The following is a 26,654-nucleotide window of genomic DNA, read 5'->3' on the forward strand; positions in this document are numbered from 1 at the left end:
GAGTTCTATGCTTGGTATGACCATGTAAACAGACATTGGGATGTTCTTTGACATGACAGATTAAGCTATATAATTGCTACTACTATTCATCCTTCTTTGATCTTCTCTTAGGCACAGCTCCCTCACACTGTGCTCCCCACTGTCTTAGCTCTGAGTCATGTGGGCAAGAGATGGGAGAGTATGGGAAAGGCTTTTGCTTGCCGGTGAGAAGGCAGACGAGGCCAAGCTCTTCTGTCTGATGTAACAACAGCAAAAACTGGGACCTCCATGCAAACTAGAGCTCAAAAATATCACCTCCCCAAACTACCTATGAAGCTATGTCTCCTCTCATACCCCTCAGTCTGTACTTTCGTGGCTTTTTTCTCTATTTTCAAATATATGCTTCATTTCACCTGATTTTATCTATATTAAGATAGCATTAGCAGCTGAGTAAGCACTAAGAAAGTTGGGTTTATATAATTTAAAGACACATGTATCCCAATATTCACTGCAGCACTATTTATAATAGACAGGACATGGAAGCAACCTAAATGTCCACTGACAAATGAATGGCTGAGGAAGATATGGTACATATATACAGTGGATTATTACTCAGCCATAAAAAGGAATGAAATTGGGTCATTTGTAGTGATTCAAAGAGAGCATTTTTGACAGAGTGATCTGGTACATATTTATAAGGAGGTGACAAATACTTAAGAGAAGAGCAAGCTGACAGAGGAAAAAGCAAGTGAAACAATTGAGTTAGGAGCAAGGAGGCCCATGTGGCTGGAGAGCAGAGACAGTGGGGAGAGTGTTGGGACAGGAGGCTGGAGAGACAGTCAGATCAGGCCTTGTAGGCCTGCTTAGGACTTTCAACTACAAACTGTATGACATGAGAACCTCTCTGGAGAGCTGAGAGCAGAAAATTTGCGTATAATTTATGTTCTAAGGGATCCCTGAGACTGCTACATGAAGCATGAACTGGTGGGAATAGAGTGGGGGATGCATGAATGTGGCAAGAGTAGAAGCTACTGCAGCAGATCAAGCAAGAGATGACAGTGGTTTACAAAGGTGGTGAAGGCTTGGATGTTAAGAATGGATATTGTCATGACATATTTCAAAACCAGGGTTTGCTAATGGCTTGGAGGCAAAGTGTAAAGGAAAATCAGGTGTTGAGAATGACTCCAGGTTTTTGACCTGAGCGCCTGGATAAATGAATGGTGGTGTCATTTGCTGAAATGGGGAACAATGGAGGAAGATCAAGTTTGGGGGTAAAAGTAAGAGTTTAGTTATGGATATGTTAAATTTTATATTCCTACTAGATAGTCAAGTAGGAATGTTAAAAGACAACTGGTTATAAAATTCTGGAAAGAAAGAAATTGAGGCTGGAGATAATTTGGGAAGTCATCAGCACACAATTAAAGCTAGAACGGATGACACTACCTAGGGAACAAGGAAAGTCTAAAGAATCTGAGAGCACCGAGTCATCACCCACTTCAACTGAGAGGCTGGGAAGAGACAGATGATCTAACAAACGAAATTGAGTCAGGAACAATCGATGAGGTAGGATAATGATGAAGGCAGTGGCATCCAGCAGTCAAATAAAGAAAGACCTCCAAGAAAAAAGGAGTGAAGGTATCAAACAAGTAAGATGAGGATGAAGAATCAGTCATTGAATTTGGCAAGCAGAGGTCACTGTGACCTCAACTAGAGCAACTTCAGCTAAGTAGAGGGGATAAAAGCTTAAGTAGGTTCTCAAGAGAATGGGAAGAGAGAACATGGAAATAATGACTCATAAACAACTATTTTGAGGATTTTTTTTTCTCTAAAAAGGAGTATGGAATAGGAGTGGTACCAGGAAGGATACACAAGGCTAAGGGGAGGTTTGGTTTCTTCAAGCTAGGAGTTATTGCTGCAAGTTCATGTGCTAATAGGAATGATCCAGTTGAGAGTGAAATAAAATGATACAGGAAAGAGAGGAGCAAAGAGCTTAAAGTTAGGTGGGACAGGATCTAACATAAAGGTTGAGAGAATGGCCTCTGGTAAGAACAAAGACAGTTTGTCTATTATTAACAAAAGAAAAGCTAGAGTATAACAGAACCTGGTAGTTTAGTAGGTTCCATGTTAGATAATGAATTGATTAGGGAAATGTAGTATCATTGCTAAGCACCACTGAAAGCACACTTGAAGTTTACAGACATGGATTTAAAGACCAGTCAACACAGTTGTTCGTTTTTTTTCCTCTCTCTCTCTCTTTTTTTTTTTTTTTTCATCTTTTCAAGTGCAGCCAAGAACTGGATTTAAATAATCAAGAAAGATAGAGGGAGAGACAATGAAGCCAATAGTTGCAAGGAAGTGATTCCATTGGTAGACCATGGACTGTAAAGTGAGAAAGGAGAGACAAAAAGACATAAGGTAGTGAGTGATATATAATGAACAGTTGATAGCATCAATGGATTAGAGGTCCCTTTGAAGCTGAAGAATTGAGAGGGTACAAGTCAGAGTAAATGAACTTGAAAAATGGGAAGTGATTAGAGTGCTTGAAATAGATATTTTGGAAATGGTACAGCAATTGGCATTACCAAAATCCAGTGCGGTGGATGTCTAAGATGGGGTGAAAGATCCCGTCATTCAAGGTGAAGAGGTCAAAGAACTAAGAAGCCAAATGGATCACCTATATGGATACTGAAATCTCCATGCATGACAACAGGGTTGGCAGTGGACAGAAAGGCAGTCAACTAGAGCAGTTTCAGTGGAGTGGATAAGAAAGATGCCTGACTACATGGGTTGAGGGAAGAATTACAGGCAAGAAAAAGGAGTCAGTGAGTACAGACAACTCTTTTGACAAGCTCTGCAATGACTTGCAGAAAAATGGAGCTGATTGAAGGAGGAAGGTCTGAAGAAGACCTGAGGTTAAGGGTTACTTCAAGACAGAAGATTCTAGAGTGTATGTGTATGCTCATGGGTCTGATTCATTAGAAAGGGAGAAATTGATCCTGTAGGAGAGAGGGGAATAATTGCTGGAACAAAGTTCTTCAGGAGACAAGAGTGGGCTCCAAAGCACATGTGGAAGATTTGCTTCTCATAGAAAGAGGTGTGACTCTTCCCTGCAGTATGAGAAGAGACAGAATCCATGGATGCAGATTCAAGAAAGGCAATAGATTAGTGGTAAGAAAATAAGGGAGTTAATGACATTGCTTCTATTTTCTCAAGTGTGAGGCAAAGTCTTCAGCTGTTTGGAGTCAAAGATGTGAAGGCTGGAGGAGATGTAAAGAAGACATTTAGACATCTTCTCACAGATTCAGTTCAGTTCAGTTCAGTCACTCAGTCCTGTCCGACTCTTTGTGACCCCATGAATCGCAGCACGCCAGGCCTCCCTGTCCATCACCAACTCCCAGAGTTCACTCAGACTCACGTCCATTGAGTCAGTGATGTCATCCAGCCATCTCATCCTCTGTCGTCCCCTTCTCCTCCTGCACCCAATCCCTCCCAACATCAGAGTCTTTCCCAATGAGTCAACTCTTCGCATGAGGTGGCCAAAGTACTGGAGTTTCAGCTTTAGCATCATTCCTTCCAAAGAAATCTCAGGGCTGATCTCCTTCAGAATGGACTGGTTGGATCTCCTTGCAGTCCAAGGGACTCTCAAGAGTCTTCTCCAACACCACAGTTCAAAAGCATCAATTCTTCGGTGCTCAGCCTTCTTCACAGTCCAACTCTCACATCCATATATGACCACTGGAAAAACCATAGCCTTGACTAGACGGACCTTTGTTGGCAAAGTAATGTCTCTGATTTTCAATATGCTATCTAGGTTGGTCATAACTTTTCTTCCAAGGAGGGGAACTAATTTGCTAGGTGAATAAAATGGGCTTGCTAGGCAGTGCCAAGTGACCAGCTGAGATCTGTTGTCATGAAACTGAAATAAAAGCAGTCAGTAGGGCTGTGTGATTTTGTACAGAAAGAGTCAGCTGCTCAGGTGTAGGCAAAGGGTGGTTGGTTGGGCTTAACCAAAATTGAGGTTTTCCTAGAGAGCCAGTGGGGTGGTGGAAGATGTTGTGAGTAAGCAACTGAAATGACAGACCATAGAATCCAGACTGATAAAGAAAAGTCAAGAAGAACATGAGATAAAACATGGTCAGCCAAGAGACTGGAAGCCCAGCGTGGATAAGAATTGTTCTGGGTAAAGTCATCAGTGAGAGGCGGTAAGTGAGCTGGATGTTTATACCCCAAAATCCCATCAGCCCTGTTATCTTGTGAACCTGGTGAAGACTGAGCATATAGTAAACACTTAGTGAATGTACTCTTTGCTAGTAAGTCACCAGGTGGAGAGAGGGCAGAAAGGAGATTTTTCATTAACAAGAGTCTCGATTTCCTGTCAGGGCTTCTTTAGGTCCAAAGACAGGGCACTGAAAAGCAGTAGGTAAATGACCTAAGTATCGCCTTCCTTTAAATCAAAATGCGCCCTTGCAGACAAACCTTCCCATTAGAGCCCCCAGGTCTAGATGCGGTTGGGTTGCTCAGTGCCCCGGAGAGACCCCAACACCTACCGCTCAGGGAAGACGGCGGAATCTGTGGCGGGAGTCTCATCAGCAGAGATGGGGAGACCATTACGCCGGCTCTAGAAAGCAACTCGATTTCTTGAGACTTATGGGGCTCGCGGGAAACAGGGGGCCCCTGGGGCTTTCGGGGCTCGCGGAGCTTGCGGACCTCACGGGGCGCATGGGGCTCGTAAGGTGCATGGGGTTTGAGAGGCTTGTGGGACTCATAGGATTGGTAGAGCTCATAGGCCTTGGGGTGATTGGGTATCTCTTCGGACTCTGCATACTCCTCGGACTCGCCTCGCTGGTCTTGCTCGTCGGCCTCCTCGGAAAACCCCGCCTCCTCAGACTCCTCTAGCTGCTTGTACTTGTCGAATATCCTGACAAGGGGCTTCTGGAGGGCTTCGGAGAGAGCGGATGTTTCTGCCGTGTGGTGCCCATCGGACAGCCCAGAAGGACCGGAAAACTCTTGGCTCTCCATTGGGGGCCCAGAGCTCCCGCTGCTTGACTGCCGGACGCCAGTCACCTTCCAGAAGATGGAAGAGGATGCGGGCGGCCCGCGCCCAGCCCCAGCGAGCCAAACCCGCTTGCGGCCACCGCCCGACAAGCCCCGCCCCCTGGGCCCCTCTCTGCGCGTTCTCAGGTTGCCAAGGGGACACTCCAAGCTGCTGGGCCCACCCGGGTTCCTCCCGGGAGAAATGAGAAGCGGTTGAAAAGGAGAAGAGGGGCGGGCTCCTGACCTACTGTTTTTGCCTCCTTGAAGTGTTTCTGTGGTGTTAAGTCAGAACTGTAGTGTTGAAAGACTCTTGAGAGTCTCTTGGACTACAAGAAGATCAAACCAGTCAATCCTAAAGGAAATCAGTTTTGACTATTCATTGGAAGGACTGATGCTGAAGCTGAAGCTCCAATACTTTGGCCACCTGACGCGAAGAACTGACTCATTGGAAAAGACCTTGATGCTGGGAAAGATTGAAGGCAAGAGGAGAAGGGGACGAGAGAGGATAAGATGGTTGGATAGCATCACCGACTGGATGGACATGAGTTTGAGCAAGCTCTGGGAGTTTGCGATGGACAGGAAGCCTGGCGGGCTGCAGTCCATGGGGTCATAGATACCACTGAGCGACTGAACTGAAGTCTGTTTCAAAGAACATACACTTACGTTTAGGATCATTATATCTGCTTAGAGAGTTAACTTCTTTACCATGTAATCCCCCTCTTAAAAAAAAAATATTATTTTTCAAGTTTTATTGAGAAATAATTGACAAACATCCCTGTATAAATTGTACAGCATAATGATTTGCACATATCATGAAATGATTACAATAGATTTCGTTAACATCCATCATCTCATATTTATACAATAAATAGAAAAAAATTCTCCTTGTAATGAAAATTTTGTACCAATTTACAATCCCACTAACAGTACCAAAGATTCCCTTTGCTCTATATCCAAGGCAGCATTTGTTATCTCATCTTTTTGATGATGGCCATTCTACTAGACTTAAGGGGATCTACTCACTTAACAACTTTTCTGTATATTATTGTTGTTCAGTTGCCAAGTTGTGTCTGACTCTTCGCCACCCCATGGACTGCAGCATGCCAGGCCTCCTTGTCCTCTGTATATCATACAGCAGTGTAAATTATGTAATCATCATGTTGTACATTCTATCCCTGGTACTAACTTATAACTGGAAGTTTGTATCTTTTGTCCACCTTCCTTGACCCACCCTGTCCCCGGCCACACCCCTCTATCCATGTAACCACAAATCTGATTTCTTTTTACGAGTTTGTGTTTGTTTTGTTTAAATTCCACATATCAGCGAAATCATGTAATATTTGCTTTTCTCTGCTTGTCTTATTTCGTTTAGCATAATGCTTCGTGGTCCATCCATGTTGCAAATGATAGAATTTCCTTTTTATGGCTAAATAATACGCCACCATATGTATGCATGTATGTATAATACATACATACACACTAAAAATTATTTTATCCATTTGCCCATCAGTGGACACTTAGATTGTTTCTATGCCTTTGCTATTGTAAATAATGCTGCTAGGAACATGGTGGTACAGATATCTTTTTGACTTAGTATTTTCATTTCCTTTGGTTATAGTCTCAGAAGTGGTGTTGCTGAATTATATGGTAGTTCTATTTTAATTTTTTGAGAAGCCTCCATACTGTTTTTTCACAATGGCTGTACCAATTTACAGTCCCACAACAATACCAAAGATTCCCTTTGCTCTACATCCAAGGCAGCACTTGTTATCTCACCTTTTTGATTATGGCCATTCTACTAGGCTTGAGGGGATATCTCATTGCTTAATTGATATTTCCCTAATGATGAGTGATGTTGAGTATATTTTCATGTACTTATTTATAAAAGAACTTCTTTGGGGAAAAAAAAGTCTGTTCAGGTCCTTTGTCCTTCATATTTTTCTGTAATGGAGTGTATGAGTTCTTCATATATTTTTAATATTAACCCTTTATCAGATATGTGGTTTACAAATATTTTCCCTAGTCCATTGGCTGTTATTTTGTTGATGGTTTCTTTTGCTATGTAGAGGCTTTTTAGTTTGATGTTCTTTGTGCTTGACGTATAATTGCCCTCTTTATCCCTGGTAACTTTCATTACTCTTAAGTCTTCTCTGTCTGAAATTAATATAGCTACTCCTGCTTTCTTTTGATTAGTGTTATATCTTTCTCCATTCATTTAATTTTAATCCATATGTCTCTTTATACTTAGTTTCTTGTAGGCAACATATGGCTGGATCTTGTTTTTAAATCCACCCTGACAATTTGTCTTTCAATTGGTGCATTTAGACCCTTGACCTACAAAGTGATTATTGATTTAGTTGGATTTATAGATACCATATTTTTATTGTTTTGTCCTTGTTCATTGTTTCTCTTTTTGTCTTCCACTTTTTTTCTCCTTTTTGTGGTTTTGAGCATTTTACTTGATTTCATTTTCTCTCTTTTTTTTGGCATATCAGTTATAACTTCCTTTATTTTTTCAGTGGTTGTCTTAGTTTGTGATATATATTAACAACAAATCCAAGTCTACTTTAAATAACACTATACCATTTCACAAGTAGTGTGAAAACCTTATGATGACTAAATCCTAATTCCTTCCATCACTGCTGTCATAACGCTTATACACACACATAAACACACATGCTCAAATACAGTGGTTGCCGTTATTATTTTGAAGAAACTGTAATCTCTTAGATCAATTAAGAATAAGAAAAATAAGTTTTAATCTTATCCTCACTTATTCTTTTTCCAGTGTTCTTCTTTTATATAGATTCAAATTTCTGAACTCTATTATTTTTCTTCTATCTTTCTTGCAATGCAGAAGTACTGGCCACAAACTCCCTCAATTTTTGTCTCAGAAATTCTTTTTTCTTCACTTGAATTTTTTTTTAATTAATGACTTTTTTATTTTTGGCTGCACTGGCCCTTGGTTGCTGTGTGGGCTTTTCTCCAGCTGCAGTGAGAAGGGAGGTTCCACTGTGGTTGCACTGTGCAGGCTTCTCATTGTGGGGGCTTCTCTAGTTGTAGGCTCTAGGGCACGCGGGCTTCAGCAGTTGCGGCTCCTGGGCTGTAGAGCACAGGCTCAGTAGTTGTGGCACACGGGTTTAGCTGCTCCGTGGCCTGTGGGATCTTCCTGGATCAGGAATAGAACCCATGTCTCCTACGTTGGCAGGAGGGTTCTTTACCACTGAGCCACCAGGGAAGCCCTTTCACCTTTGAAGGATTTCACAGGGTACAGAATTCTAGGCTGAATGTTCTCTCTCAATGCTATATTTATTCCACTCTCCGTTTCCATAGTTTCTAAGAAGTCTAATGTATCTTATCTTTGATCCTTCATGGTAAGGTGTTTTTCCCTCTGACTCTTTTCTGCGTTTTTAAATTTTCTTCATCTTTGATTTTCTGCAGCTTAAAAGTGATAGGCCCATGCATTGTTTTTGGGGGGCATTTATCCTACTTGATATTCTCTGTATTTCTGAGATCTCTGGGAAATTCTCAGTCATTGTTTCAAATATTTATTCTTCCTTTCTTTCCTCTTTCTGCTGCTGCTGCTAAGTTGCTTCAGTCGTGTCCGACTCTGTGCGACCCCATAGATGGCAGCCCACCAGGCTCCCCCATCCCGGGGATCCTCAAGGCAAGAACACTGGAGTGGGTTGCCATTGCCTTCTCCAATGCATAAAAGTGAAAAGTGAAAGTGAAGTCGCTCAGTCGTGTCCGACTCTTAGCAACCCCATGGACTGCAGCCCACCAGGCTCCTCCATCCATGGGATTTTCCAGGTAAGAGTACTGGAGTGGGTTGCCATTGCCTTCTCCTCTTTCTGGTTTCCCATTAAACACATATTTCCACTTTTATAGTTGTCCCACAGTCCTTGCATATTCTGTTCTGTTTTTCTAGTCCTTGCTCTCTTAGGTTTTCAGTTTTTGGAAGTTTCTATTGAGATATCCTCAAGCTCAGAGATTCTTTCCTCAGCTGTATCTAGTCTTTTAACAATCCCATCAAACATTCTTCATTTCTGTACAGTGCATGCTGTGTCTCTTCTGTGTTTTTTTCCTTTTACTATGTCTTGTAGCTTTTCCTGATAGCCAGGCATGATGTATTGGGTAAAAGGAACTTCTGTAAACAGGCCTTTAGCAATGTGTTGGTGAGATGGGGGTGGGGGAAGGGAGAATATTCTATAGTCTTATGATGAGGGCTCAGCCATTTAGAGACTCCGTGCCTCTGGACTGCAGACTTGAGTCTTAGTTTCCTGCCCTCTTAGGTGGAACAGAATGACTGGAGTGGACTACAGTTGGGTATTTCCTTTCCTCCAGGTCAGTTAGGCTCTGATTACTCTCTGGTAATACCAGAGTGGGATTCCCAGGTGGCTCAGTGGTAAAGAATCTGCATGCCAATGCAGAAGGAGCAGGTTCGATCCCTCGGTTGGGAAAATCCCCTGGAGAAGGAACTGGCAACCTACTCCAGTATTCTTGCCTGGGAAATCCCATGGACAGAGGAGCCAGGTGGGCTACAGTCCATGGGGTTGCAGAGGACACAAGCAAGCACACATGAACACAGTAATACTCCAGCAGGCTTCTGCTGCTGCTGCTAAGTTGCTTCAGTCATGTCCGACTCCAGACTAGGCACTGGTTAACTAGTTTCTCCTGAGGGCAGACCGTGTTAACAACAGCAGAATGCTCTGGCATATTTCAAAAGGTTTTTTTTTCCCTTCCCTTGGAAGCACCAGGGGATTTTTCTCTAATATTTATTGAGGGAATTTGGTCAAGGTCCTGGAGGTAAATCTCAAAAAATTGGGGGCCCTCCTATGACTGGGTTCCCCTAGAATTTTTTAATTTTCAGAGTAGTCTGAGCAACCAGCAATTCATCAATTATAGTTCTGGTTTTTCTACGCTGACACTAGTTGCCAGTGGGGCTTCCCTGGTGCCTCAGTGGTAAAGAATCTGCCTGCAATGCAGAAGACTCAGGTTCAATTCCGGGTTGGGAAGATCCCCTGTAGAAGGGAATGGCAACTCACTTTAGTATTCTTGCCTGGAGAATCTCATGGACAGAGGAGCCTGGCGGGCTACAGCCCATGGGTGGCCAAGAGCTGGACACAAGTGTGTGACTAACAGGCAGGCACTGGTTCCCATGGGGAGTTTCCCATTATGAGTCTCTGCTCTGGTAAACTGTTATTCTCTGTATTCTGGTAGTCTCTCCAATGCTGAACTTTCAGTCTGTTCAGCTTTTTACTTGTTAGAATGATCTCATGGCTTCCAAGCTTCTTACATGCTGGACTGGAAGCTGGAAGTCTTCTAAAAAAAGAAATCAGGACAAGACACTAAGGTTAAAAGTTGGATTTGTATCATATCTGTAGGTAAGCAGAGTTATCACTCTTAAATATTTCTAGGAAAGATAAAGCTTATCTATATAAAAAAATAAAATATCAAGAAGTTGAAACACAAATCCCTACGGTGTTCTGTTAGTGGTAGTTTCTTAGAAAGAAGCCGTTCTTAAATCTTTCTAAATGCTGTTAATTTGTATTTCTATGTGACTTTGATAGTGTTTACTTTTCTTATTGCCCTATCCTGATTTCTTTTCCCACATTGTTAAATGGATCCACTTAAAGGAAAGACACCTGAATTTACTTGAAAAGAGGAAAGTTATTAGAATATTTTAATGTAAATGTCATTTCACCGAGAAACTACAAATGGGATGAATGCTTGCTAATTTTCACTTTAATTTTGTTGATTAAAAATCCAAATCCCTCCAAATACATTGTTTACCAATACTTTTAAAGTTCAAAATCTAAATAGAGATCCTTTTAATCAATTAACATTATCTTATATGTGTATATGTGTCGTGCATTGAGAAAATAGGAAATGGCTTATTTTTTATTTGAAAGTGGAAATTTTGGCTTCCAGCCTGCCACATCCCGTTCCCTGGTGACATCCAAATTGTGAGTCTCGCAGTGGGCTATGCCTGATCACTCATGTCTGCAGCCAGGTGTGCAATTAGGTCTCTGGCATCTTGTATGATGGAAGGTATCTCTGAGCCATTCTCAGTAACCTGGGTTCCGAACAAGAACATCTTCCTGTCATTTCCCACCTCAGATAATGCCAAAGCTTCATGGATATCTGTAATGTGATAGGCTGCTTCAAGATCCTTCAGAAGAATGGAAAAAGAATTGAAAAAAAGTTGGTTATTTTGCAACATTTTTGGATAGATACATTTATTGCTCTCAATGACTGCACCTCCATTATAATATCAAGGCTATTGTAATCCCATTACTAGGATCCTAAAGGCTGTTTGATAAAGATTTTCATTGGAATTATATCAGCATTTATGAGTTATTATCAAAAGAGTATTTTCTGGAACAAAGTTAAGCCAATATAATACCTTAATCAATTTCCTAACCAGTGAAGTCTGCTTCTAGTTTTGTTTTTCCAATTTTGCCTGAATTTTCCCAAGATTTATTTTTTTAATTTTTTAAAATAATTAATAATTTATTTATTTATTGTTGTTTAATTTATATAATAAATTATTTATTTATTTATTGTTGGCTGTGCTGGGTCTTTGTTGCTGCATGGGCTTTTCTCTAGTTGTGGTGAGTGGGGGCTACTCTCTAGTTGTGGTGCTTCTCATCCTCGTGGCTTCTTTTATTGCAGAGCACAGGCTGTAGAGCTCAGGCTCTAGAGCACAGGTTCAACAGTTGTGGCTTAATGGCTCTGCAACATGTGGGATCTTGTTGGATCAGAGATTGAACCTGTGTCCTGCATTGGCAGGCAGATTCTTTTCCACTGAAGAATCAGGGAAGCCCTCCAAGATTATTTTTAATTTGTCTTTACAATAGAAGCTTGATTCATTAATTGGTTTTTGTCCATATAATATTTTATTGATTATAGCATTTGCCAAATGTAAGTTTTCTTTTGCAAAAATTATTTCTACTGAACAAAAAGTTTTACATCAAATTTGGGGGGATGGAGGGAGGTAGAGAGGGATCAGGGACAGAAAAAGTTTAGAAAATGGTGTAGTAGGTGAAGAAGGCTGAGAGGCAAGGGACAGGTGGAGGGAAAGATGAGATGGAGAAGTGGGGAAGGCTTAAAGGAGGAAAACCCATCCAAAGAAGCAGAGAGGGGAGAGATTAAAATGAGGAGACAAAAAGCATGTGTTTATGCTGCATGCTAAGATCGAAACATATTTCTTTGCCTCTCACACAACAAGAATTATTTATGGCAAATAACCTCTGATATTCCCTCTCCTAAATACATATGCAGATTCAGTTACAGTTTTTAAGTCTTCTGCAAAAGTTTAAACATTTTCACTCTTAACATTGAATTTGTAATTGGCTTTTTGTTTCATGGTGTTCTCCCAAAGTTTTAAAATAGTACAATATTGTCATTTTTTTCTTGTACCAATATGAACCTATCAAATTCTTGTAAGTCTGTGAGGTTTTCTTCATGTGGTATCATTACCTTTTCTCGTTCTTCCACTTTATTGCCTATCTGAAACCTGAATTCATTTAGTCTTAGAGCATGTAGTGAATTTTGCAATTGTTTTAATGAATCTAGTCATGTGGACGATGTCTCAAGTTAAAAGAAATGCCACCAATGGAATTGGAGAGGAAGAAAATAGAAGGGTGTTGGAAGGGAGGAGGGGCTCCTTGTAATGATAAAAGAACATCAGGGATAAATATCAGGTGTATTCCACTCTCACATAATTGTGCCTTAATAGACGTCATCACTCAAAGAATAACGATAGTAAGATGACTTTTAAAAAATATTTATGTAATAATGTGAAACAATGAGTCATCTAAAAGCTTAAGTTACTTTGATCAAGGAGTAATAACCAAGATGACCTTAAACTAGAATGTGTGTTAGCTGCTCAGTTGAGTCCAATTCTTTGTGACCCCAGGGACTGTGTCCCACCAGGCTCCTCTGTCCATGGAATTCTCCAGGCAAGAATACTGGAGTGGGTTGCTATTCCCTTCTCCAGGGGATCTTCTGGACCCAGGGATTGAACCCAGGTCTCCTGCATTGCAGGTAGATTCTTTACTATCTGAGAATATCCAAACATATTATTATTAAACCCCAGTAAAAGTTATAAATTTGACACCAAATGGTCCTGTTTATTCAATTTGATGAAGAGATATAAACCACAAAGGAAAGTATCGATAAATTGGACTATTAAAAATGAAAACCAGTGTATTAAAAAGAGAAGCATAACAAAGTAAAATGTTAACAATAGGTTGCTGCTGCTCCTGCTAAGTCGCTTCAGTCGTGTCCGACTCTGTGCAACCCCATAGACTGCAGCCCACCAGGCTCCCCCATCCCTGGGATTTTCCAGGCAAGGGTACTGGAGTGGGGTGCCATTGCCTTCTCTGCAATAGGTTGCTAGAGAAGATATTTGTAATACATGTAACAGAAATAGGATTATTTTTCCAAAATATATGAAAGACTCCTACAACTCAAATGAGAAAAGATAAACACCCAATAGGAATTTGGGGAAAGATATTAAAAGTTAATTCACAGATATGGAAATTTGCTTCAAAGAATGAAACTAATTTGAAACTAATAACCAGTGAACATCTGAAAAAAATGTTCAGCCTCACTAGTAATTAAGGAAATGCAAATTAGAATAATAAGATAAAATTTCATTCTCACGAGACTGGCAAAAATGAAAGTCTGACAAATCAAATATTAACAAGGGTGTAGAGCTACAAAAACTGTCATATACTGCTGGTAGGAAGAATAAATTGGTTCAATATCTTTGGAAAGCAACTTGGTAATATCTAGTAAAACTGAATATGTGAAAGAAAAGTAAAAGGCGCAGGGACTATACAGTCCTTGGAATTCTCCAGGCCAGAATACTGGAGTGGGTAGCCTTTCCCTTCTCCAGGAGCTCTTCCCAACCCAGGGATCGAACCCAGGTCTCCCGCATTACAGGCGGATTCTTTACCAGCTGAGCCACAAGGTACAAATCCCCAAACCCAGCAATTCCTCATGCACTAGAGAACTGTTGGTACACATCTATGAAAAGACACATACATGAAGATTCACTATAGAACTCTTTACAACAATGAAAAATTGGAAATAACCCAAATGCCCAACAAGAAAATGGTAAAGTGGTGGTATATTCATGCAATGCAATACTATACAGCTCACTTACATTTACCCTGATCTTCTAAATCATCACAGTTTGTGGTACTTAAGATGTTAACTAAAAAAACAAAAACAAAAAAACCTCCAGCCTTTTTAAAAAAATAACCTGCTGGACTAGCATTTATGCTGGACTTTAATATAGGCTCCTACTTTTAGATCATCATTTATAATGATTTATTTTACTTCCATAAACACTCACTCATAGGAGTGGGAGAAAGGGTAGGAACTGAGCTCTCTTATGACTGATAAGCCTGGCAATTGAGAGAGAGGCTACAGCATTACAAGCACACTTCAGAGATACTGTGAATTTGGTTCCAGACTACTATGATAAAGTGAATACCGCAATAAAGTGAGTCACATGAATTTTTTTTGTCTCTTGGTACATAGAAAAGTTACTTTAACACTACTGTAATCTATTAAGTGTGTGATAGCATTATGTCTAAAAATATGTACACACCTTAATTTAAAAATACCTTATTGCTAAAAAAATGCTAACCATCATCCAAGCCTTCAGCAAGTCGTAATCTTTTTATAATAGTAACATCAAAGGTCACTGATCAGAGATCATCATAACAAATATAATAATTCTAAAAGTTGGAAATATTGCAAGAATTACCAAAAGGCAACACAGAGACATAAAGTGAGAAAAAGAAGTTGGGGAAATGGCGCATATAGACTTGCTCCATGCAGGGTTGCCACAAACCTTCAATTTGTAAAAATCACAATATCTGCAAAGTACAACAAAGTGAAGTGTGATAAAATTAGGTATGCTTGCACAATGCTATAGATGTTTAATGTTTTTTTAAATTTCTTTTATTGTAGCAAGATACACATAACAAAATTTTCCATATTAGCCATTTTGAAATGTACAGTTTGGTGTACAGTTAAGTAAATTCACATTATTGTACACCATCTTCAGAACTCTTCAACTTGTAAAACTGACACTCTGTACCCATTAAACAATAGCTTACCATTTCTCCCTCTCTCAGCCCTTGGCAACTACTATTTTTTTGTCTCTCTGATTTTAACTACTCTGTGCTTAGTCGCTCAGTCGTGTCCAACTCTGCGACCTTATGGACTGTAGCCTGCCAGGCTCCTCTGTCCATGGGGATTCTCCAGGAAAGAATATTGGACTGGGTTGGCATGCCCTCCTCCAGGGTATCTCCCCAATCCAAGGATTGAACCCAGGTCTCCCACATTGCAGGTTGGTTCTTTAACCATCTGAGCCACCAGGGAAGCCCTTAACTGCTCTAGGGGACCTCATAAAAGTATAATCATACATTATTTGTTCTTTTGTTACTGGCTTATTTCACTTAGCATAATGTCCTTCAAGTTCATCCATGGTGTAGCATGTGTCAGAATTTCCCGACACATTTAAGGCTGAATAATATCCACTGTACATATACACCACATTTTGTTTATCCGTTCATGCGTGGATGGGCACTTGGGTTGCTTCTACCTTTTGGCTACTGGGAATAATTGTGCTATGAGCACGGGTGTGCAAACATCTGTTTGAGTTCCTGCTTTCAATTCTATTGATAATATACCCAGAAGTGGGACTGCTGGACTATATGAAAATTCTATTTTTAATTTCATAGGGAACTGCCATACTGTTTTTCACAGCAACTGCACCATTTGACATCCCCACCAACACTGTACAAGGTTACCATTTCTTCATGAGTGTTCAATACTTTAATGCATATGTGTGAAATTCAGGTCAGGCTAGCTAATCTAAAACTAATTCTGTATACTGACACATAGTGTGTGTGTGTGTGTGTGTATGTTAGTCGCTTAGTCGTGTCTGCCTCTGCGACCCCATGGACTGTAGCCTGCCAGGCTCCTCTATCCGTGGGATTCTCCAGACAAGAATACTGGAATGGGTTGCCGTTCCCTTCTCCAGGGGATCTTCCCGATCCAGGGATCAAACCCAGGTCTCTCAGATTCTTTACTATCTGAGCCACCAGGGAAGCCCATTATACATAGTAAGCACTCATAGATTTTGTTGAAATCAATTCAACAGTCAATAAATGTTTATTTGATTAAACTTAACAGATTTGTTGACTTCCTACTATATACAAGGTAGTATACTAGGTTTTACATGGGACACAAAGGTGAATGACAGTCTCTGTTCTGAACGAATTTACAGCTGTGGGCTTTCCTGGTGGCTCAGACAGTAAAGAATCTACCTATAATGCGGGAGACCTGGGTTCCATCCCTGGGTTGGGAAGATCCCCTGGAGAACGGAATGGCAATCCACTCCAGTGTTCTTGCCTGGAGAATTCCATGGACGTAGGAGCTTGGCAGGCTACAGTCTATGGGGTCAAAAAACATTCAGACACGACTGAGCGACTTACACTTTCACTTTTACTTGGTATCTGTGAGGGGATTGGTTGCAGGACCGTAGAAGACATCAGAATCTGCTCAAGCCCCTTATATAAAATGGTGTCATTTCTGCAAATAACCTATGCACATCCTCCCATATACTTTAATCATCTCTGCTGCTGCTGCTGCTAAGTCGCTTCAGTCGTGTCCGACTCTGTGCGACCCCATAGATGGCAGCCCACCAGGCTCTGCCACCCTGGGATTCTCCAGGCAAGAATACTGGAGTGGGGTGCCATTTCCTTCTCCAATGCATGAAAGTGAAAAATGAAAGTGAAGTCACTCAGTCATGTCCGACTCTTAGCAACCCCATAGACTGCAGCCTACCAGACTCCCCTGTCCATGGGATTTTCCAGGCAAGAGTACTGGAGTGGAGTGCCATTGCCTTCTCTAGACTACTTGTAATATCTAATACAAGGTAAATGCTATGAAAACAGTTGCTCACATGTGGCAAAGAGGAGTTTTACTTTTTGGAACTTTATGGAATTTTTTTTCCCCCTGAAAGGAGGGCTGATTGTATACTCCAGGAGACCTAATAGTATAAATTGAAATGAACATACAGCATATTATTGAATATTTAGCTCTTAAAAGCAGACGTTTCTTTGGGTCATCTGCAGAGATGTGGTTGGAGCTAGAGTCTGTCATACAGAATAAAGTAAGTCAGAAAGAGAAAAACATCGTATATTAACACATACATGTGGAATCTGAGAAAATGGTACAGATGAGTCTATTTCCAAGGCAGGAATAGAAACTCAGAGGGAGAAAATGGACTTGTGGACATAGAGGGGAAAGGAGAGCGTGGGATGAATTGGGTGATTAGGACTGACATATATACATTACCAGGCTTCCCAGGTGGCTCATTGGTAAAGAATCTACCTGCCAATGCAGGAAGCGCGGGTTCAATCCCTGGGTGGGTAAGATCCTCTGCTCCCCTGGAGAAGGAAATGGCAACCTGCTCCAGTATTCTTGCCTGGGAAATCCCATCAAAGGAGTCTGGCAGGCTACAACAGTCCATGGCGTAGCACAAGAGTAAGACACAATTTAGTGACTAAAGAACAACAACAAATATACACTACTTTGTGCAAAATAGATAGCTAATGGGGAACCTGCTATAAAGCACAGGAAGCTCAACTCAGCGCTCTGTGATGACCTCGGCGGGGGGAGGGGGGGATAGGGGGTGGGAGGGAGGTCCAAGAGGGAGGCGGTATCTGTGTATTAGGACTGATTCACTTCTGTTAGCAGAAACTAACACATTGTAAAACAACTATCCTCCAATTTTAAAAAAATCAAATTAAAAAAATAAATTTAAAAGATCAAATTCAAAAAGTAAAATTTCTATTTACTGCATTAATAAAAAAATATTGAGTACACTTTATATTTGCACAGATTTTTACCTGTTTGTTTGCAAACACAACCAGAGGAAGGACTGGGTTTGTTCCAATTAGTTGATGAAGGTACTTCTTGGCTTCAGGTAATCTTTTGTGATCTGCTGAATCTACCACAAATACCAACAGCAAGCCCTTGGACAGGTACATTTCCCAATAGGAACGGAAAGGTTCGCTGCCGCCAACTACAAAGAAAAGCAAAGGAAGAAAACACATACATACACACAAATCTCAGAAGAGTCCATCGAGGCAGCCAGGTAAGGCACATTTTGATAATTTCTGAACACTGGCAGGTCTTCTGATAAAAGACCGCTGTGAGACTAGACCCAATTCTGAGAACAACCAGAGTGATGTTTCTGGGGAAATGATTGGTGGGGATATTTACCCTCCACAAGCGGTTCATTAAGTTCTGGAACACAAAGGACCAGCATGGTGGTAGTTTAGTCACTAAGTCGGGTCCAACTCTTGCAACCCCACGAACTGCCAGGCTCCTCTGTCCATGGGATTTCCCAAGCAAGAATACTGGAGTGGGTTGCCATTTCCTTCTCCAGGGGATCTTTCCAACCCAGGCAGGGATCAAACTCAGGTGTCCTACATTGCAAATTTATACCACAGTGGATGCCTCTTGATCTGTTATACAGAGCAGTCATGACAGCCAGTGCATGTCTATCAAGTATGGATCAGTAAACAGGAGTAGTCTACTAAAAGAATTCAGGGTGGTGGGTTAAAACACGTTTCTCTAAAATGTCTTAAATGGACTGATTTAAATGTCATTGGCTAGCCTCTCTTGCACAACTTTTTTCCTTTGTCAAAATCCCAAATCTAATTTCCTCTCTTTAATCTTGCACTAAAAGTTAATATGATCCTGTGGGTATTTAAGAATAGTTGCCCCAAGAAAAAAATGTCTTTGGGTTATTTCATTCTGCTGATGCTTGCCAGAAGAAAGTTTCCCAGATACAATGAATTCAGTTTTATTTTTCTCCTGGGACAGAAATTGACAAACCATGGCCCACAGTCTAAACCTGGCTCACTGCCTGTTTTTGTACAGCCCGTGAACAAAAAATGGATTTTACATTTTTAAACATTTGGGGAAAAAAAGAATTACCATTTTGTAACATATGAACATTATATCACAGTTGGATTTCAGTACAAGCAAAGTTGTGTGACAACACAGACATGCAGGTTTGTTCACACATGGTCTCTGGGTTGCTTTTGCAATATTAAGCAGCAGCACAGAGATCATGTGGCCACAAAGTCTACGTTATCTACTCTCGAGTCCTTTGCAGAAAAAGTATGCAGACCACTGTTATGGGCACTTAACAAAAACATTTGAAAAACTAATAGGAAAGGGTCTTTATCTGTCTTTCCTTTGTTTTCCTTTGTAGAGAGAGCCAAGCTGGTCATTCTTCGAAGTATTTTGTGTTTTAATTTTTTAAAATAATGTAATCTAAGTAATTCATATCCTTTAACATACGAGCTTAAACAGGCATTCCCATTTTTTTTTTTTTTGCCAACACCATGACATTTCATCTATAATAGGAATTGTTATCTTTTAGTTATTAACTTAAAAAAAAATATTAGTTGGGGAGGGCACAGGACTGGAAAAAAAAATATTCATTTACTTATTGTTGGCTGCATCAGGTCTTAGTTGTGGTGTGGGGGATCGCCATTGTGTCGTAGAGGCTACACTCCATCAGTGGAGTGAGGGCCCCAGAGCAGGCCTGGGCTTAGTAGTCATGGCGCATGGGCTCTGTTGTCCCGTGGCATGTGGGATCTTACTTCCCCGACCAGGGATCAAACCCATATCTCCTGTATTGGAAGGTGGATTCTTAACCACTGGACCACCAGGGAAGTCTCTAGATATTAACTTCTAATTTAATGGTAAAATAGAGGACAGAGTTTATATGATGCCTCTTTGAAAACTCCATTAAGATTTGCTATATGGCCCAGGCAGTGGTCCGTGTTTGTTTACTGTTCCATGGGTATTTGAGAAGAATTAGACAATTTTATATTGTTCATTAGATCAAATTGGTTGACTGTGTTCAAACATTATTTACTCTCTGCAATTTTTTTCTCCTTGATTCCATTAATAATTGACAAACACATGTTGAAACTCCTCACTCCAACAGATCTGTCCATTTTCCCCCTTAATTGGAATCTTTTCTTTTTTCTTCCTATCTTCCTTTCTTTTTTTTCTCTTTCCTTTCCTTCCCATCACCCCCGACCCTGCCCTTTTTCACTTTTTATATTCTGAGACTCTTTTCTTAGCCATCTATTTCATTAAAAATATTATTTCTTCTATAGCTTCTAAGAAAATTGAAATCTCTATTCCTAATAATGCTTTTATCAGAAAGATTTGCCGACAGGTTTAACAGTTTCTCTGCCCACCATTTTCTCTTCACAATTGGATGAAAGCAAAAATTCATAGCATTTTCCTTGCATACTGGAGGTGGGGGTGCAGAAAATGCCCAGTCCTCTGGCTTGAGCATCTTGATGGGTGAGGAGACATTTACTGATCAGTGGATTACAGGGACAGGAACGGATATGGAGCTATATCAAGCATTTGCTTGGACAATGTTTGGTTTGAGAGGCTGATGAGACAGCCAGGTAGAGATGTCAGGTGACATTCGGGTTTGTTTGTCTGGATAGATAAATTTGGGAGAGTGTAAAGAGAGGATAAGAGGATCTGATACAACTTTGGGAAACAGCAATATTCTGAGAGGCAGTGACTCCAGAATTACTTTAGAGTAGGGGCTTCTGGGTTGTGATCTGATTACAAGAGTATATACGTTGTGATCTGGTCATAAGAGGTTTGTGAATATTTGCATTTTCAAGAAGGAAGCACACTATATTTACTCAGATTGGATTTTTATGGGGGGGGTAGTAAGGAGGAGGGAGGCTGTTAAAGGAGAGGGTGCTAAAGCCTTCCTCTCAACTCCCTTTTATCACCACCACTGGAAAAAGGACAAAATAAAAAGAACAGAAAGTGATTTTACCCACATTGCACCCTAGCATTCATCTACATATGCATTCTAAAAGTCTAGGAAAATTGACCCAGGGTTTCATTTCATAAGGACCTATCATTCATTTCATATTCATTTTATCATTCATTTCACAAGGACCCACATGATGTTGACATCGCATCTGGCTTAAGGTTCGACAATCATGTGGCTATATAAGCTATTAGCTACCCCCAGAACCACTGAGAAAGAGCGCTTACTCTCCAGGAACTCCATCTGGCGGTCCTCAGTGCTGATGCACACTGCATTGAAACCTTGGGTGGGGGCCACACTGCGCTGGACTCGGTTTAAAGCTAGAAAGTGGAGAATACTGGTCTTTCCTGCCCCATCCAGGCCCAGCACTAGGATCTGCTTATTTTTCTCCTGTGAAACAAAAGATAAGGCAATAATATGCTATCAGGGCCTTGTTTTCTTGGCTCTGGGAAGTGCGCTTGCCAATATTTGTGAAATTGTATAAAACTTTGCAAAAAAAATTTAATAGGTCTAGAACAAACTGTACTAGTCAGTTTGTATTTTATATAATCAGTCATTACTTACATGATATTAACTGTATACCCTTTCTCCATCTTCCAACTCCTGGTCAATTTATCAAATAAATATTTTATATATATCAGGATTTATAGGAGGTGCCATATTTTCAGGGCCAATTTTCACTCTTCACTTGGCTTCCCTAGTTCATGTCCGTTGGAGACTGCACGAGAATTCAATTTGTTGTTTGGGGTCTTGGGACCTTCTTGGTCTATGTATTGACTCTGCCACTTTGCATGTAAGCATCTAAGGTCTTATAATATTAATCTGTCTTGTCTCCCCAAATTGAATCATAGATTAAAAGTTCTTAGGGCAAGGTTACTCTCTCCTGTACTTTTTAATATAAATATTAAATGAAAAGGCAAAGACTATAAAAATTGTTAAACTAGTTAAAATCTCATGCTAAAACCTGATGAACTAGATGTAAACTTTAGGAAGAAGTATTCCACCAGCCTTAGAAATTTTTATGACAAGTGTTTGAGGGACAAGAAGGGCAAGAGTGGCATGAAGAGAGAAACAGAAAGTTCAGAGTGCTCAGAAAGGTGGCTTTTAGTGTACAAACTTCAATGTAAACAGTAATAAATGAGCAACCCAGTCAGACTGTTCACAGGAATTCTATTTCTCAAACAGCTTACCAAAGAGGTTTCTCATATATGGGGAAAAAAAAAACCAAAACTTGGAAACATCTTCAAGGGCATTGGTTTAAAAATAATAATCTTATACATTTCTGCTTGAACACTAAAGGTCATTAGACACAGACTGCATGCTAAGTCACTTCAGTCATGTCTGACTCTGTGTGACCCTATGGATTGTAGCCCGCCAGGCTCCTCTGTCCATGGGATTCTCCAGACAAGAATACTGGAGTGGGTTGCCATTTCTTTCTCCAAGGGATCTTCCTGACCCAGGGATCGAACCCAGGTCTCCCACATTGGAGGTAGATTCTTTACTGTCTGAGCCACCAGGGAAGCCTTAGACTAGATTTCTGTTAAAAAAGTGATCCTCAACAGCACTATACGTCTATCCCATGTCCCTCCTGTCTGTAATATAGAAGATCTGTGTAAAAATAAGATGTTCTAAGGTCTGCTGTAATAGAGACTTATGTACGGGGAATCATTTATGAAACCTGTCTAGTGAGTAACAGAATGTTTTAAAGTAAATGTTTGTTACTGGAGTGAATTATTGACGGCTCTTAAAGCAAATGGCACTTCCATAGGTGTTTCCTATATCCATCCCCGCTTCCTCCCCATTCTCTTCCATCTGCATCTAAATGTTATAGTGTCATTCTCAGAGTCATGGTAAGGAAAAGGGACTAGATGTTGCTCTAAGGGGATGTCATTGGTTGGTTTTAAATGAATGCTTTAAAGCAATGGTGACCAAGAAATGGCTGCAAGATGTAGACTGTGTCCCCTCATTATCTCCACCAATGGCTCCACACTCAGGCTACCCCAACATATTTTATCGGTTTCAAGATTTCTTTTTTCACATTTTAACATCTCTGAAATGAGGGCTTTACAATCTATAGTATGTCATATTTTGGCTGGAAGCATTTTTTTTCCTTTCTCTGTGGTACCTAAAATAATGGCATCTTGGATCTTGTGAATTTTGTGAATAAAAACCATTCCCTATTCCCTTTCCAATCACATCACTGCCACTAACCTGACCCTATTTGGAAATTCTGTAGTCACTGATGCTTTACATTTTGCTTACTTTTTAGTCTAAAATACAAGGTTCCTCACGTTTATAATCTCTTAGAAAAGCTGGGGTTACTGTAAACCAAGAGTTCAGACATGAAATATGATTCAACACCACTGGTCCTTGTTAAAAGTTATTCCTTTAACTATAATGAATCTATATAGTCTGTTTTGTGTGTTCAGTCTCAAAGTTGCGTCCAACTCTTTGCAATCCCATGGACTGTAGCACACCAGACTTCCCTGTCCTATCTCCGAGTTTGCTCTAACATGTCCATTGAGTTGGTGATGCTATATAACCATCTCATCCTCTGCTGACTTCTTTTGCCTTCAATCTTTCCCAGCATCAGGGTCTTTTCCAATGAGTGGGCTCTTCACATCAGGTGGCTAAAGTAATGGAGCTTCAGCTTCAGCATCAATCCTTCCAATGAATATTCAGGGTTGATTTCCTTTAGGATTGACTGGTTTGATCTTGCAGTCCAAGGGACTCTTAATTAAAAGTCTTCTCCAACACCACAGTTTGAAAGCATCAGTTCTTTGGCTATTTTACCAGAGAGCAAATTTCTGTTCATAATTCATATTGTTTAGAATCAGAAAGCAGCTCTGAGCCCAGGAACCCCAGGAGTACAAAGCACACTAAGTTGAGCCAAATAATGCTTGTTTTTTTTTTCTTCTCCCCTAATTTTTAAATTGTGGCAAAGTACACAACATAAAGGGCTTCCCAGGTGGCGCTAGTAATAAAGGATCCCCCTGCCAATGTAGGAGATATGAGAGATGTGGGTTCCATCCCTGGGTCAGGAAGATGCCCTGGAGAAAAGCATGGCAATCCACTCCTGTATTCTTGCCTGGAGAATAGAGGAGCCTGGCGGGACACCATCCACAGGTCACACACAGTCATACACAACACAAAATTTACCATCTTAACCATGTTTAAACCCAGAGTGATATCGACTCCATTCATAATACCACGTAACCATCACCACTAGCCATAACTATTCATCTTGTAAAACAAACTGTACTCATTAAACTCCTCACCCCCACCATCCCCCAACATTCTGCTCTTTGAGTTTGAATACACTAGGTAAACCATCTAAGTAGAATCATACGTATCTGTCCTTTTATGACTAAAAGGCTGGTTTCTGAGACCTCTCAGTTAAACCTTTGTGACCCTCTCTTCTAGGTGCTGGTGATATGAAAACAATGTAAGTAATAGTAACCAGAGCGCCCACAGAAAAGGTCCAGGCAGTCCCAAAACACATCCTGCACAAATTCAAGAAACCTACACCTTCCCCTCCCCACCCCCCCGCCCCCACAAAGCAGAAAAGACTGGAACAGAGAGAGCACGTGTGGTGAGGGTCTGGGGGCTAGCGCTCGGCGCCGGCCAGAGATGGGGCTGGAAAAAAGGCTATTCCCAGCACCGCTGTGAACATCAACAAGGTGTCTTCTTCAACACTAGACCTGGACACAGGGTCGGGGTTAGGGGTGAGTGGGCGAGCGGCTGAGGAGAAGGGGCTCGCGATGAGTCGTTCGAAGCTTGGCACATTCCGATTCCATCCGCGGATACAAAGCCGGCAAACGAGACCGGATTCCTTCGGGCGCGAGCCCACCGGGGGTCTCGCACGTAACAGAGCCGGCGAAACACTGGACAATGGCCTCGGGTGAGGGTCCGAGGCAGCGGTCTCTTACCAGCGACTCCAGCGGTATTTTTATCAACGTGCTGTTGTCCTTCTCTTTCTCCTTGAATTGCTCCTTCTCTTTCTCCGTCTCCCGCTCTTGCCTCTTTTCATCCTCATTTCTCTTACTTTTCTCCTCCTTCCCGTTCTCCTTTTCCTTAATTTTCTCCTCCTTCCCCCTTTCTTCCGCCTTAATTTTCTCCTCCTCCCCCTTCCCAGTTTTCTCCTTCCCGTTCTTTTCCTTAATTTTCTCCTCCTTCCCCTTCCCAGTTTTCTCCTTCCCGTTCTTTTCCTTAATTTTCTCCTCCTTCCCCTTTTCTTTCTCCTTAATTTTCTCCTTCTCCACCTTCTTTTTGTTTCTCTCCTCTCCTTTTTGCTGAATTTTCTCTTTCTCCGGCTCCTTGCCCTTCTCCCTCTTTACTTTCCCCCTCTCCATCCCCACCACCTGGGTTTCCTTCCCTCCTCCCGCGCGCCCGCGCGCCGGAGCTACGGGGCGGGATGCGGGCGGGAGTGGTCGCCGCGGTGGGGGCAGCGCCGGGGGAGACGTAGCTCCACGTGGCGTACACCGCCCCCGCGGTAACCGCCAGCCCCTCCCCACCCCAGGGCCCCGGGCTGCAGCTTGGGCATCTTGCGCTCGCTCGCCAGCCAGCGGGCTGCGCGCAGCAGATTCGTCGAATCGGGGGTGGGAGACAGATTGAAGAGCGTAAGACGTGGGAGCTAAAGAAGGGGCGAGCCCATGCCAGGGGACCCGGGAGACCCGCCCGCGGGAGCTGGGAAAGACCGCTGAAGCAGGAAAAGCGTCCCCAGGTGTCGCTTCCTTGGAAGCGCGCGCCATGGCGAGATGCGCTCGGACTGGGTAGGCGTCTCAGAAAGGCCTTTCTCGCCCGCCCATCTCAGCCTCTCACTTCCCCGGCCTCCTTCCAGCCCGTGTGTCTCCTACCGGAGCGCTGGAGAAGGCGCCCTAGTCCTGAGAGCCCCAGGCTTTCCTGCCTTCCCCTCGTTAATAACAAGTCTGGAGGGTGAAGTTGGATCTCTCTCCCCTCCTCACCCGTCCTGTTTAAGTCCACCAGCAGCGTCTAAAGCCGCTATCCAGGAGGCTTAAGGGAAAAAGGAATGTGACCGGTTCCCTTATTTTAAATGTTACATTTCGCTTTAAAAAATCGCTCTGGAGATAAGTCTGCCAGGATCACGGCTACTGGTAAAACCAGGCATTAAAACCAGTACCTTGGCCACCTCATGCGCAGAGTTGACTCATTGGAAGTCTCTGATGCTGGGAGGGATTGGGGGCAGGAGGAAAAGGGGACGACAGAAGATGAAATGGCTGGATGGCATCACCGACTCGATGGATGTGGGTTTGGGTGAACTCCGGGAGTTGGTGATGGACAGGGACGCCTGGCGTGCTGCGATTCATGGGGTCACAGAGAGTCCGACACGACTGAGGGACTGAACTGAAACAAAACTGTTGTTCCCAATGATCGAATACATAGTAAATTAGATACCCATGGGGCTCTGCAAAGGTGGTGTGAGAAGTGTACGGATGGTCCTTTTTATTATTTCGTTCAACAGCACTCTTTAGTGGAGAAGGCAATGGCAACCCACTCCAGTATTCTTGCCTGGAGAATCCCATGGACAGAGAAGCCTGGTAGGCTACAGTCCATGGGGCCGCTGAGTCGGACATGACTGCGCGACTTCACTTTCATGCGTTGGAGAAGGAAATAGCAATCCATTCCAGTATTCTTGCCTGGAGAGTCCCAGGGGCAGAAGAACCTGTTGGGCTGCCGTCTATGGGGTCGCACAGAG

The 26,654-nt window shown here is 41.9% G+C and overlaps 2 protein-coding genes across 2 annotated transcripts in view; both read right to left on the bottom strand.

The window, feature by feature from the left end:
• Window positions 1-5,414, bottom strand: part of THEGL (theg spermatid protein like) — a 30,535-nt gene extending 25,121 nt beyond the window's left edge. Inside the window, exon 1 of the mRNA XM_025290010.3 lies at window positions 4,527-5,414. Within this exon, the coding sequence (XP_025145795.3) occupies window positions 4,527-4,998 (472 nt within the window). The 5' untranslated portion in view covers window positions 4,999-5,414. The remainder of the gene's footprint in view (window positions 1-4,526) is intronic.
• Window positions 5,415-10,725: 5,311 nt separating this feature from the next.
• ARL9 (ADP ribosylation factor like GTPase 9) lies at window positions 10,726-25,396 on the bottom strand. The gene is made up of 5 exons (XM_044945859.2): window positions 25,201-25,396; window positions 24,868-25,056; window positions 21,166-21,328; window positions 17,955-18,130; window positions 10,726-11,185 (listed from the first exon to the last, which is right to left on the bottom strand). Exons 1-5 carry the CDS (start codon window positions 25,288-25,290, stop codon window positions 10,997-10,999), a joined length of 807 nt encoding a protein of 268 aa, XP_044801794.1. The 5' UTR covers window positions 25,291-25,396; the 3' UTR covers window positions 10,726-10,996.
• Window positions 25,397-26,654: the final 1,258 nt, after the last annotated feature.

The sequence above is a fragment of the Bubalus bubalis genome, chromosome 7 (assembly GCF_019923935.1).
Source record: "Bubalus bubalis isolate 160015118507 breed Murrah chromosome 7, NDDB_SH_1, whole genome shotgun sequence".
NCBI lineage: Eukaryota > Metazoa > Chordata > Mammalia > Artiodactyla > Bovidae > Bubalus > Bubalus bubalis.

Excerpts from the sequence above, each read along its gene's own strand:
- ARL9 (XM_044945859.2), bottom strand. The coding sequence starts at position 25,290 with ATGGAGAGGGGGAAAGTAAAGAGGGAGAAGGGCAAGGAGCCGGAGAAA. Across the intron at positions 25,057-25,200 it reads AGGAGAGAAACAAAAAGAAG|GAGAAAATTAAGGCGGAAGA; the intron begins GTGGAGAAGGAG and ends AAGGGGGAGGAG. Across the intron at positions 21,329-24,867 it reads AAATACCGCTGGAGTCGCTG|GAGAAAAATAAGCAGATCCT; the intron begins GTAAGAGACCGC and ends TTTGTTTCACAG.